Source organism: Panthera tigris, chromosome C2 (assembly GCF_018350195.1).
Source record: "Panthera tigris isolate Pti1 chromosome C2, P.tigris_Pti1_mat1.1, whole genome shotgun sequence".
In the NCBI taxonomy this organism is placed as follows: domain Eukaryota; kingdom Metazoa; phylum Chordata; class Mammalia; order Carnivora; family Felidae; genus Panthera; species Panthera tigris.
In genome coordinates this window covers 72,411,480-72,424,105 of record NC_056668.1, presented here as the reverse complement: position 1 = coordinate 72,424,105, position 12,626 = coordinate 72,411,480, and the positions used below count along the sequence as shown (strand labels likewise).

The 12,626-nt window shown below is 52.9% G+C and overlaps 1 protein-coding gene across 1 annotated transcript in view; it reads left to right on the top strand.

Annotated features, from left to right (window-relative positions):
- BDH1 (3-hydroxybutyrate dehydrogenase 1) overlaps window positions 1-12,135 on the top strand; it is a 30,536-nt gene extending 18,401 nt beyond the window's left edge. Inside the window, exons 4-6 of the mRNA XM_015541514.2 lie at window positions 3,298-3,439; window positions 10,226-10,378; window positions 11,621-12,135. Of these exons, the coding sequence (XP_015397000.2) occupies window positions 3,298-3,439; window positions 10,226-10,378; window positions 11,621-12,090 (765 nt within the window). The 3' untranslated portion in view covers window positions 12,091-12,135. The remainder of the gene's footprint in view (window positions 1-3,297; window positions 3,440-10,225; window positions 10,379-11,620) is intronic.
- Window positions 12,136-12,626: the final 491 nt, after the last annotated feature.

Below are 12,626 nucleotides of genomic sequence, written 5' to 3'. Positions count from 1 at the left end.
ACAGTTCAGAGCCGGGAGCCTGCTTCAGATTCTGTGTGTCTCTGTCTCTGCTCCTGCCCTGCTCGTGCTCTGTCTCTCTCTGTCTCTCAAAAATAAATACACGTTAAAAAAATAATAAAGGGATAGTGAAAGAAGTGGGTTTATTAGTAAACCAGTTACATAGGCACCAGCACAGCAGGACTGAAAGCTTGTCCCTGAGCAGCAGGACAGATGAAGACGAAGACACAAAAACCCTGGAGCCAGGGAGTGTGGCCTTGGACTAAGGACAGGTGGATCTGGAAGAGGACCAGCTGCCCTGGTCTGCAGCCCTTGGGCTGAAACAGCTCCAAACAGCTGGAGGTAAACTGACGGTCGTGGTGTCCCTGCTGACGTGGCTGTCAGGAGCAGGATGTGAAGGCTGCTCAGAGTAATGAGAACTCTTGGGGACATCTGTCAGGTGAAGGTAGGAGGTGGGTTTCTCTCCTGGGGTCCTGAATGCTGAGCCCAAAGCTGTGAGCAGTGAGGTTAACCCCCAGTTTCTCTGGGGGAAGGCTGTTAGCTGCTCTGTTACCAAACTAAGTTCATGTGGGCCCCCTGACATGGATGAGGAGTCTCCCCTGGGGATTTCAGGGACATTGGCTCAATGCTGGCTAGAGGCTCAAGGAGAGGTCTGGTGTGGGGTCTGAGAGTTGCTGAAAGGTGGTAGCAGGGTTAACAAAGCCCAGGAAGAAGACAGGACCCATGGGTGCCTCTCCCGGTGGAAGTAGGCGTCAGCACCCCTTGGGCACTCAGACCACTTGGGCTCTGCTCTGAGGGGCATTCGAGGAAGCATGACATGAAGACTGCATGAACACAAGACACGTGTTTTTGTGGTACCTGCGTGCTGTCTGGGGAAGAGAGAGGTGTCTGTGGGCACCAGCCCCTCCCACCTCCAGGCCTGAAGATGGTGTCGTCCCAGGGAGTTCTTTGCTGGTGGAGCCGTCTGTGGGAACGGCAGCAGAAGCTCTACCTGTAGATGGAACACCTGTCGTGTTGTCTAGGAAGGGCTACACATGTTGCTTCTTTCAGGGGAGGCTCCCTGTAGAGGGTGACTGTTTCGGGGTGTAGGAGATCTTAGTGGGGGGTGGGGGGGGATCAGCCTGGCCTTCTGTCTCCTGCCTGGGTTTTCTCTGCACCACGTTCCGCCCCATGACCTCCACCCTCACTGTCTGAGCTCCTGGGCAGTCTACACCATCCGTGGACTGTGAAAGTCACTTCTTGTTTTGGGCTGAGTTTCTTCCTGGCCCTGCTTCTGTTTTGTGGGCTGCGTGGGACAAGTCTGCTCCCTCACTGTCCTGTTCTCCCCAAGTCTCTCTCCAGAGTGATTATCTCCAGCACCTTTGGCCCCATTTGACATAGTCCCTTCGCCATTCTCTCTTTTGTCCCTCTGACATGCATGTGCAGAGTGTCCAGCCTTGGGGTTAGGGTCCTCGTGGTTCAGACCACTTAATGAGGCTCAGCCTAATTTGTAGAGAAGTTTTCACCGCTGACATATGCTGACATCCTTGTGCTTCCTACTCTTGCCCTTGCTGAGGATGTTTGCTTCAGTACTGCTTGTAGCTCAGGCAAGCCCTTGGCTGGGAGTAAGGATAGCTCCCTCACGTCAGCATCTGGCAGCTATGTAGTCCTCTTATAAGATGCGTTACCGTTTCATGCACCACTAAGAAAGTCACTGTCAATCAAACTGTAATGGACAGTGTTTGACTTTCACATCCATTGTAGCTGATCCCTATGGTGGAAAAAATGTGGATTATAGAATAGATGAAATATGGTAATACAACCGGCCTCATGATGTGAGGGCTAATGAGAAATGCACGGCAAGTGCTTAGCACAGTGGGGAGCACGGTAAACACTCAGTAAATGATGCCTGCTTTTATCCACACCCTCCAGCAGCTCACCACTGCCCCCAAGAAGACCGCCGCCCACCTCCCCAGCCGCATGTGCAACCATTTCCTTATCTGCTCTGCCTGAAAAGGACTTTCCTATGCCTGAGATGTCCCATCCCCAGGGCCCCTCTGGTTCATGGCCTCAGCTGTCACTGTTCTTGAAAGGCCTTCCCTGTCTGTCCCACCTTCTGTGCAGTCTCTCACCTCTTGCAAGGTTTCAATGCAGCAAATACTGCCTGTGTTGTTTGCTGATGCATCTGCTCCCTTCCTTACAAGGTGCCTCTTTGACAACAGGGGCTGAGTTATTTATTTTTGTGTCTCCAGTTCTTAGCACAGGGCTAAGAACATGATGGAGGCCCAAGAAATGTTTGCTTTCTCATGTTTAAGAATACCTGGATTTGCATAGCGCTTTATAGTTTAGCAGGCTTTAAATAAAGATGATTTCCTCATTCCGTTAACCTGAGCAAATCAGGACAGGTGGCAGTGTCCTTATTTCTAAGCTGGAAAAACTGGGCACCTGTTAAAGGATGCACCAGAGTACCTGAGCCTGAGTAGTGACTGAGCTGGAATTAGAGCCTGCTTTGGCCTCTGACCATCTTGGTGGTGACAGGCCCTTGTCTTAGAACAGAGGTGACAAACTGGCAGCCCACTGGTCACATATGGCCTGTGGATGTGCTTTGGCCTATGTCGTTTTGTTTTTTTTTTTTTAATGTAAGTTGCCGACACTTAAAAAATTAGGAAATCCTGGGCACCTGGGTGGCTCAGTCAGTTAAGCATCTGACTCTTGGTGTCAGCTTAGGTCATGATCTCATGGTTCATGGGATCGTGGGATTGAGCCCTGTGTCAGGCTGTGCACTGACAGTGAGGAGCCTGCTTGGGATTCTCTCATCCCTCTCTCTCTGCCCCTCCCTCATGTGCACACATGCCCTCTCTTGCACACTCTCTCTCTCAAAATAAACTTAAAAAATTAGGAAATCCTAATCTGAGCATCTGGCAACTCTATGTTACATACATACCCACATGGGCAGCAGCTGGCAGGGGTTGAGAGGAAGGCACATTCTTCATTCCTAAGTCCCCACCCTCCCCATTAATCTGATACCCACATGCCTGGCCGGGGCAGGTACTGAGTCTGCAACCTTTGCTTAGAGAAAGACTCCTGCCAGTGAGTCTTTCTCCTGGGGGCTTGAGCTAGGGCATTTGGTTTGGCCTGATTTGTCATCAGTACTAGGGTTGAATAGAACCGCCTGCTGGTTGAACAGCCCCAGTGGGTCTCCAGAGACCGTTTCCTGCAGTTGTTAGTAAGCCCAGGCTTTGGCAGGGCCTTGGCCCTGGTCCTCATCCTGGAGGCAGGGTAGGAAGGAAGTTGTTGAAGCAGCTCCTCTCTCCTCCTCAGGACAAAGGAAATGATGGGGTCAAGGAGCTGGACAGCTTGAAGAGCGATCGACTAAGAACTGTTCAGCTCAATGTCTGCAAAAGTGAGGAAGTGGACAAAGTGGTGGAGATTGTCCGCTCGAGCCTGGAGGACCCTGAGAAAGGTAAGGGGCGCCTTGGGGCAGCAGGGGTAGTGCACTAGCCGTCCCAAGGGCACCTTTCCTAAAAACTACGCCCCATTTACTTGTGTCCTGCCAAAAGCCTACTTTCCCTGTTGTTTAAGCTCTTCCTCTTGCCCAGTGGGAGGCAGTGGGTTAAATTAAACACACACATGCAATAAGGCAATGCGAAATAAAGCCAGAGGTGGTTTAAAAATCTCTAGAAATGGGGCTCCTGGGTGGCTCAGTTGGTTAAGTGTCCGACTTCGCCTCAGGTCATGATCTCGTGGTTCGTGGGTTCGAGCCCTGTGTCGGGCTCTGTGCTGGCAGCTCGGAGCCTGGAGCCTGCTTCAGATCCTATGTCTCCCTCTATCTCTGCTCCTCCCCTGCTTGCATTCTGTCTCTCTCTCTCTCTCTCTTCCTCAAAGATAAATAGATGCTAAAAAAAAATTTTTTTTTTTAAACCTCTAGAAGAGATGAATGGATGAGTGCTGGTTCAGGTCCGTTCAGACAGTGCTCATTGGATGCCCACTCTGGGCCTGGTGCCAGACCAAGTGCTGGGGACACAGAGATGACCAAGGCACAGTTCCTGTCCCCAAGGACCTCACAGTTTATTGGGGGGCTAGCCCCGATGATTTCCAAATCCCCTCTCAGGGAGCAACACACAACAGAAGGACACAGCCCAGTCTTCAGAGGGGTGGGGAGCTGGTTGTTGAAAGCAAATTGTGGCAGAGCGCAGGAGGGCATTCCAGGAGGAGGGGAGAGCGTGAACGATGGTGAGAAGCACACGGCATGTGCCAGGGGATGAGCCAGGGGACAAGTCTGGTGGAGGCGGGAGCAGGAAATGGGGCTGAAGAGGGAGGTCGTCCAGGGCCTGGGGTCCAGGCAAGGGAGCATGGTCACTCTCTTGAGGCCTGTGGGAGCCACTGAAGGGGATTTTCTGAGGGGAATGACCTGGTCAGTCTGGGGACTGTGACGGCAGTGTGGAGGGTGGATTTAAAGGGAGTGCAGGAGTGCTGAACGAGGGCAGTGGGTGTTACAGATGAGGAGGGATCAGATTCGGGAAGGCACACCTGGCTGGACTTGGTGACGGATGCATGTGGGGATGAGGGAGGGGCATGAGGCCTCTCCTGTCACCTGGTGCCCCCCACTGGAGGAGCAAGTTGAGGGATGGGGAGTGCCCATGGGACACCCTGGGGGAATGTCCGCGTGGAGACCAGATGTCCAGGCCGGGAGGTGAGGCTGGGGTGCGGGGGGGGGGGGGTGCGGATACAGAGGGACTCCTGGAAACATAAGCAGTCAGGGGACGAGAGGGGGAGAGGCAGCTGGCAGAGAAGGTGGGTACTGGGCACGGAAGCTGAAGGAACAAAAAGTTTGAGGGCCAGTAGCTAACAAGGTCACATGGTACAGAAAGTTCCTGTAACATAAGGACTTAGCTCTCCTCCCAGTTCGGCTCATGGAGGACCTAAGTGAGAGGAGACACCATTCATGAAGTACACAGCCGTGATGGTGCTGCATTCTGGGCTACTTGCTTCATCTAAGACATTTACCGTTTTGTTTTTTTTTTATGTTTATTTATTTTTGAGAGAGAGAGAGAGACAGAGCATGAGTGGGGGAGGAGCAGAGAGAGAGGGAGGCACAGAATCGGAAGCAGGCTCCAGGCTCTGAGCTGTCAACACAGAGCCTGATGCGGGGTCGAACTCACGAACTATGAGATCATGACCTGAGCCGAAGCCGGACGCTCAGCCGACTGAGCCACCCAGGTGCCCCTAAGACATTTACCTTTGAGTTTCCTGATAGACCATGCAGAAAGAGAACCTCATTCAGTTCTCTGCTTTTCCACAGAATGGGGTGGGGGCAGCTCTCCTGAATGGTGACTTCAAGCACTAGTAGGGAGGAGGGGAGGGCACCAGGGCCTGTGCTGGGCCCTGTTGAGCATTTATCAGGCAGGCGGAGATGCTGTCACCGGCCAGCAGCTGCCTCAGAGACTCCTGTGCTGTGTGGCTATCGGAGAAGCTGTTGCTTGGCCTGCCAGCCTGTCGCTGATGTGTCACCTTGTCAGCTCAGTGCTGCCCCCATCCCAAGGCTGACCATGGCCAGGTCTCTCTGCTTTCTGAGGAGAGGCCTGTGAATTCCCTAACTCACTGAACATCTGTTTAATAATTAGCAGGCAAAGCCAGGGCTCCTGTCCCATTGAGAAAAGGCAGGATATGGGTCCCACTGGCATGATTATCAGCTTGAGAGGAACAGCCTGCCTCACCCCTCCCCAGTGGTAAATCCTCCTCATGCCCACCTTCCCCGACTGCCAGGATGTTGCCTTCATAAGCGATTAGGCAGGAAAACAGCTGCATTCAGCACCATAAAGCCACTTCATTGCAGCCTGAGGGTTTGTGGTGATTTAAAATGCCCACAGAAAGAAATCATCACTGTAGACCTGAGCACAGAGTGGGGCTGCACCAGAGCTGGGGGCTGCCCAGGATCCTGATCTTTGTCCCCTGCCACCAGGGCAGGACTGTTTCGGTTCCCTGTATTAGTCTGGCCGTTTAGCTTAACAGGCAAGGCAGGGTAGACCCGGAGCCACATTGAGCTCAAAGCCTAGTACCGCCTCGATGCGTAAACTTTTCCCTACTGCATTTTCCCTCATGACGCATTTCAATGAGGGCTGATAAACCACACCATGACCTTACTTAACCAATACTGCCTTTTCTGGAAAAAGATTTGAAGATTTTTCGGTCTGAAAAAGGTAATAAATCTGTCAGACATGTGGTTGTCCAGGTCTCTCTCTCTCTCCCTACTTCTCCCTCCACCTCTCTTCCTTCCCTGTGGCCCCCAACCCCACCCCAAGGGCCGTTTTTTTTCCTGGTAAAGCCCCTGCAGTTCTCCCCTTCTCGGGCAATGCTGTCCTTGAGCTCCAGGTGGCGCCCTCTGGGGCTTTCAGATCAGCCTGCGGTTCCTAAGTGGGTGGCTGCTTCCAACTCACCACCCAGACAGGATCCTAACCGGGACAAGTGGAGCGTACATTTTGATGAGGAGTTTGGTGCCCTTCACGTTGGCTCCGTGGAACAGTATCTGTCAAAGCCACGGGAGCCAGGCTCAGGGGGGTGAGATGAAGGGGATTGTGTGATCAGGGCAGGTGAGCCATCTGTGCTCACCAGCAGAACTATTGAGTGACTGGATGGACACCTGGAGCCTGTAACCAGCACTGCCCACCTGCACCCCAGGGAAAGGCTAAGTCAGTGAGCCAACCGGCAGGCCCGATCTTGCAACCATCACTTAACCTCACAGTCCATAGATACTTATTGAGTACCTGCTGTATGCTTGGTAGTGTGCTGAGCACCAGTAAGGGTTTGACCTGGCAGGAGGAGTTTGTGGTGCGACACCAGCCAAGCGTAAGTTGGTGGCTTCATGGCAGGACCTATTTGGAACAGTTATAGCACCGGGGACATTATGCCACAGATAGGGAAGACCCTGTCCTCCATCTGGGACTCCCTCAGTCTGGGAGTAAGAAGACTGGAGTTATTGTGGGCTTCATCTCTTACTAGAAGTGTGACCTTAGGCTTGTATGTTCCTCTGTGTGGGCCTCAGCTTGCCCATCTGTGAAGTGGGAGAAGTGCCTGTGAGTGATCCGGTGCTCACACCTAGATCTGACTGCCGCAGCACCATGGGCAGAAAGTCAGCAAAAGCTGCTCTCATCTCCGGCTGAGGGACGGGGCACTGAGCAGAGCCAGGGAGCAGCAGGGCGGGGTGGAGCATGAGGCAGGAGCGTAGGTGGCTCAGGCTTCCAGAGGGCAAAACAAGAAGCCTGGCAAAGGAGGCCTCACATACCCCCTGTGGAAGGGAATTATCAGAGGGGGAAGTGACTGATAGAGGACAGTGTGGCTGACCGGCCTATCAGGATGGAGGTGGAGGACAGAGGCTGTGACAAGGAGACCTGGGAGAGTCTTCTCCAATGATACTGGAGGGAGGCCACCAGGACCCAGAGTAACGCTGTGGAAAGAGGAAAGAAGACACCGATTCTGTGACAGCAGAGGAAGCCAACAGCAGCACAGAGTTGAGCATGAGGGCTGTGTTTTCTATCCTGTCCACCTGTTAGCTGGATGACATTGAGCAGGGTGCTTAACCTCCCTGAGCCTCAGTTGCCTCATCCAGACCTGGGACAACTTAGTATCTGAATGAATGCATGCAAAGTGCTTATTCAGGGGCTGGCAGCTGTCCTTTTGATCTTGATCAATAGTATCAACTGATCAGTAATATCAACTGATACTCTTGATCAGTACTCATAGATGGGGGGAGAAGTGAGGAACCAGATGAAAGTGAGGCTGTTAGCAAAGAGGAGGTGCGGGCTGGAGCAGCTGGAGAGTGACGTGTTGCTGTGGGTCGGGGGTGCTGGGGCCCTGGGGGGCATTGAGGTGAAAGTGCCCATCAGGAGGAGGAGACCGGGGTTAGAGAGCCATGAGTGCAAGGGGTACATGGGAACCCTTGACGCAGAGGCGGTGATGTGACGGGGCTGTCACAGGAAAACAGCAGGAATGTTCACTGTGAGTGGGTTTGGAATGTTGGCTGAGGACTCCAGAGAGCTCCTAGGTCTGTAAACTGTTATTGCTTATCAAGTCAGCAGAGCTGTAATCCAGGAGCAATGTGCTTCCACAGGCCAAGTTCAATTACACTTTTTTGGATATCAGTGTCAGATGTAATTAGTTTTTAGTTGGAAAAAAAAAAAAAAAAACCTGTATGCATTTTAAGTGTGATACTGTCCTGTGTGAATCAAACACAAAGCAGCTGGAAATGTCCATGAACGTAAAGAAGACGAGGCTGCCTGAGCACCAAGTATAATTTGAGAGAAGGTGGTGTAGGACAGGACATTGGTGGACACCTGTATTTAGGGGGCAGGTAGAAGAAGGGTGTCAGGGAGGATGGAGGAGATGCTTGGGTATCATTAATGCCAAGGGAGGAGTGAATGTCAGGCACCATGAGTCATGCTCATACTGTGGGAGGTTGAGGGGAGTGAAGATGGGAGGGAGGGATGAGGGGGGACGGTGACATCCTCAGCAGGTAGCACCGCAGACACCATGGAGCAGCAGCAGGGCTGGAGCCCAGGGGAGCCGAGAAATGGGCCGTGGAGGGAAGGAGAGCAGACAGCGGTGTGAGGAGGTAGCGTGGTTAAGAGAAGGTTCTTTAGAGTGTTGAGACATGGTATTTGTAGACATGCATTCATCTGACAAACATTTATTGAGCATCTAATGGGTATAAGGCTGAAGGGAGGGAGTCAGGGGCAAGGGAAGGGTTGAGGTTGCATAAAAAAGGGACAAGGAGTGATGGCTTATGGTTTGGAAGGTGGAGGGTGAAGTGTCAGCCTTGTCAGGTGGCGGGAGGCCTCCTGCCCTTCCTGGGAAGAAGAGAGGGGTGAAGACTTCCCGGGGAGGTCTGCAGGGTGGGGGTTGTAGTGGCTGCGTCACTGCGGGGTCACTGGTGAGACCTGAGAGCCTGAGGCGTCCGCTCAGCCGCTGTGGGGAGTGGGAGTGACAGCTTCATGAGCACTTTGTTAACCAGCAATTTCGTCTCTTAATAAATGTCCTTAATTCTCTGTAATTGAAGGAGAAGGCACCAGAGGTCAGCTGAAGCTTTAATTTGGGTAACACGGAAGAAAAGCAGCGAGAGACCAATCACTCTGTCATTTACACAAACTCATTTCCATGATTAACTTGGAAAGTGAAGCAGGGCCAGGGTTCCCACAGGCAGCAGGAGGACAGGCCCTGAAGGACAGCTCTGCCCTGAGGCTCCAGCCCATCCAGCCCTGGCCCCCCAAAAACAGAACTCAGAGGGCCCTGCAAGTCAAGGCCGCCTCCTCGGTGCCACTTTCCCCAGTTCAGCTCTGCCTCTGACTTCTGGGGCACCCTGAAGCCAGTCCCTTCTCCTCAGGGCCTCTGCTTCCCTGGCTGTAAAAGTAGTTGTCAGAGCTCCAAGTATCCTTCCAGCACCAGTGTTCACTGAGTCTACAGAAACCAGCTCTCCCCTAGCTGGTCTTGCCGGAAACAGTCAACCCAAGTATACTCAGAGTGTACGTTTGCTCCGATTCCGTACTCCACCTGGGACCACACAAGGCTGAGGGGGGTTCTCTACCTGCAAAGATCAGGTGTATGTATACACTGGGGCTTACCAGTGGTAACCAGCAAATAGTGCGTGGTTCCCAGCAGGGAGATCAGAGAATGCAGTAATGATCAGAAGGGTCTCAGGGTGGAGTAGGACTGGGGCTCGGCCTGAGGTCAAGCCTTAGCTGAGCCTCTCACTGCTATGTGACCTTGGAGGCTGGGTCCCTCCCTTGACCTCCAGAGAAGGCTTGACCTGGAAGACTCCTGTGGTTCTCCTGGCTTCCGGCAGGAGGGTGAATTCAGGTGAAGTTGCAGAGGCAGGGATGAATACTCGGTGCGGGGTGCAGGGTGCGAGGACGTGACTGCATGGACCAGAGTGGAAACGAGTTAGCTGATGTGGGACTCAGGACTGAGGGCACCTGGCAGGGCTGGGTCATGGTGGGGCCCAGAGAGTCAATGCAGGTAGAAGCAAGATGATGATTGGACCTTTTAGACTTAAGGGAGCGTCACAGCCAGCACTTTCGTCCTCTTGGTCTCCTGTTATTCTTGGTGAGTCTAGAAAGTGTCCCAAGAGCCTTGGATAGGAAGTGGCAAGTTTGGGGGGAAAGGGACAGGAGCAGGGAGGGGGATGGGCTGCAGGCTGATGGGTGAGGTCTGAGGCCAAGGCTAGGTGGTGACTGCAGTTCTGTCCCATCCTGTCCAGGCATGTGGGGCCTGGTCAACAACGCGGGCATCTCGACTTTCGGAGAGGTGGAGTTCACCAGCATGGAGACCTACAAGGAGGTGGCAGAAGTGAATCTCTGGGGCACGGTGCGGATGACAAAATCCTTTCTGCCCCTCATCCGAAGGGCCAAAGGTGAGTTGGAAAGGGATCTTCCTCTTGCCCCACCTTTTCTTCTTTGCTTAGTATGGAACTTGGTCTCAGCAGATCCAGCATCCGTTCCCCGGTGAGGCTGAGCACCTGACTCTCAGGGGCTGTGCAGGTCTTGTGGATGGTGGTAAGTGGAGGTGCCATGGCCAGGCAGATGGAAAGGGATGTGTGATTCTCAGGAAGAAGGGCCGCTAAGAGGTCAGCAGTCTCATAGGCTGAAAAATTAACAGCAATAATCCCACTCTCGGGACCTAATCTAGAGAAATAACCACCCTTGTTCACAGAGCACAGAGTGTGCACATCAACTATCAACAGAGGTGTGGTTAAGTAAATTTTGGTATATCCGTTCTATGAGTTACTGTGCCACAGTTAAAAAATAAGATGATTGTGGTTGTAAGTAAAATACAGTGATAGTAACAGGATTAGAAATCTGGAACCAGACAAAACACTCAAACCGTGTCAGTTGGTTAGGAAGTGACTGATTCAGATTTTCTCCCGAGATAGCAAACAATAATGGAAAAAAGGGCATAATCCATACGGTCTATCCCAAAGTTTCGGCAGTGATAGGATGAACCCAGAGAGCAGCTGTAGGATTTTAGAAGAAAACCCCAACCCTCCAGTGACTTCCAGCTTAGAATTTTCTGAAAGTTGCCCTCCCCACAGTGTCTAGGATGAGGCTGTGCCTTAACTTGCTGAGTGCACACCCAGGGCAAGCAGGTCCCAGGTCTGCTTGGGCTTACTTGGATCAGCTCCACCTGTATCCCACTACCCAAGGCTGGGTCTGTGGGAAAGCCTCTTGAGGTCACCACTCTCTTCCGGTGCCGGAGACCCTGTCCACATGGCCTAGCCCTGAAATCAGGTGCAGAACCCTGGCCCTGCCTGCTTGCAGCTGGAGCCCTGGCAGGTGATAGAAATTTGCCCATTCTGTGTGCCTTCCTCGTATGCAGCCTGCTCTTTGCTCTTCCCGTGTCCTGCCTGGCACAGTCAGCTGCCTGGGAAATATCAGGGAGGTTCATCCTGACATGTGGGCCTGAGCTGACTATAAATGAGAAGACCCCTTGACCCTGGGTGGTTCAGAAGTCCAGGCCCCAGCCTGACAGGCAGCAAAACAGGTGTCAGGGCCAGGAAGCCAGTTGCAGCCAGGCCTCTGGAAACATGCCGGGCCCTCGGCCCTCTGCCCCACCAGGCAGTGCCTCCTGAGCAGGTGTTTGCCGTCTCCCTCTGTAGGTCGCATTGTCAACATCAGCAGCATGCTGGGCCGCATGGCCAACCCAGCCCGCTCCCCATATTGCATCACCAAGTTCGGGGTGGAGGCTTTCTCTGACTGCCTGCGCTACGAGATGTACCCGCTGGGCGTGAAGGTCAGTGTGGTGGAGCCTGGCAACTTCATTGCTGCCACCAGCCTCTATAGCCCTGAGCGGATCCAGGCCATTGCCAATAAGATGTGGGAAGAACTGCCTGAGGTGGTGCGCAAGGACTATGGCAGGAAGTACTTTGATGAGAAGATCGCCAAGATGGAGACCTACTGTAACAGTGGCTCCACAGACACATCCCCTGTCATCAAGGCCGTCACCCATGCTCTGACCTCTGCCACGCCCTACACTCGCTACCACCCCATGGACTACTACTGGTGGCTTCGAATGCAGATCATGACCCACTTGCCCGGAGCGGTCTCCGACAGGATCTACATACACTGAAGAGTTTCCCACTGGCCTCTGTTGGGGACCCCTGGTGGGAGGGAAGGAGGGGGGGGGAGGGAGGGAGGCTCTTGACTACCTACTTGTGCATTATCCACACACAGTCTCAGGAGGACCTACTACTCATTTTAGCATTAGCCAGAGGGGACAGCCCAGCCCTACTTGTGCGCACAACGAGTGGTCTGGGCCTTCGCAGTCATGGTATGGAGTGGTGTGCAGGGCCCCCAAACCTCAGGGCAAACACGGTACATCCAACTCTCTGGAGCTGATTTCATACAAAGCGTTTGGGAAGACATGTTTATATTAAAAACAGATTTATTATCAATTCTTCACATTTTAAAGCCAAAACATCAGTTCAAAAATGTATCTCATTTGATTCTTAAACCAGCCTGATGGGTAGAAAGGACAGATACTCTTTCCTTTGGTACCTGAATTTGTGGCCCAAAGAGGACACACGAGCAACCCATTTATTGCCTGTAAATGATCCGGGTTGTGTGCTCCTGCCACTGCTGTAGAATCGCCTCATGTTTTGTGTT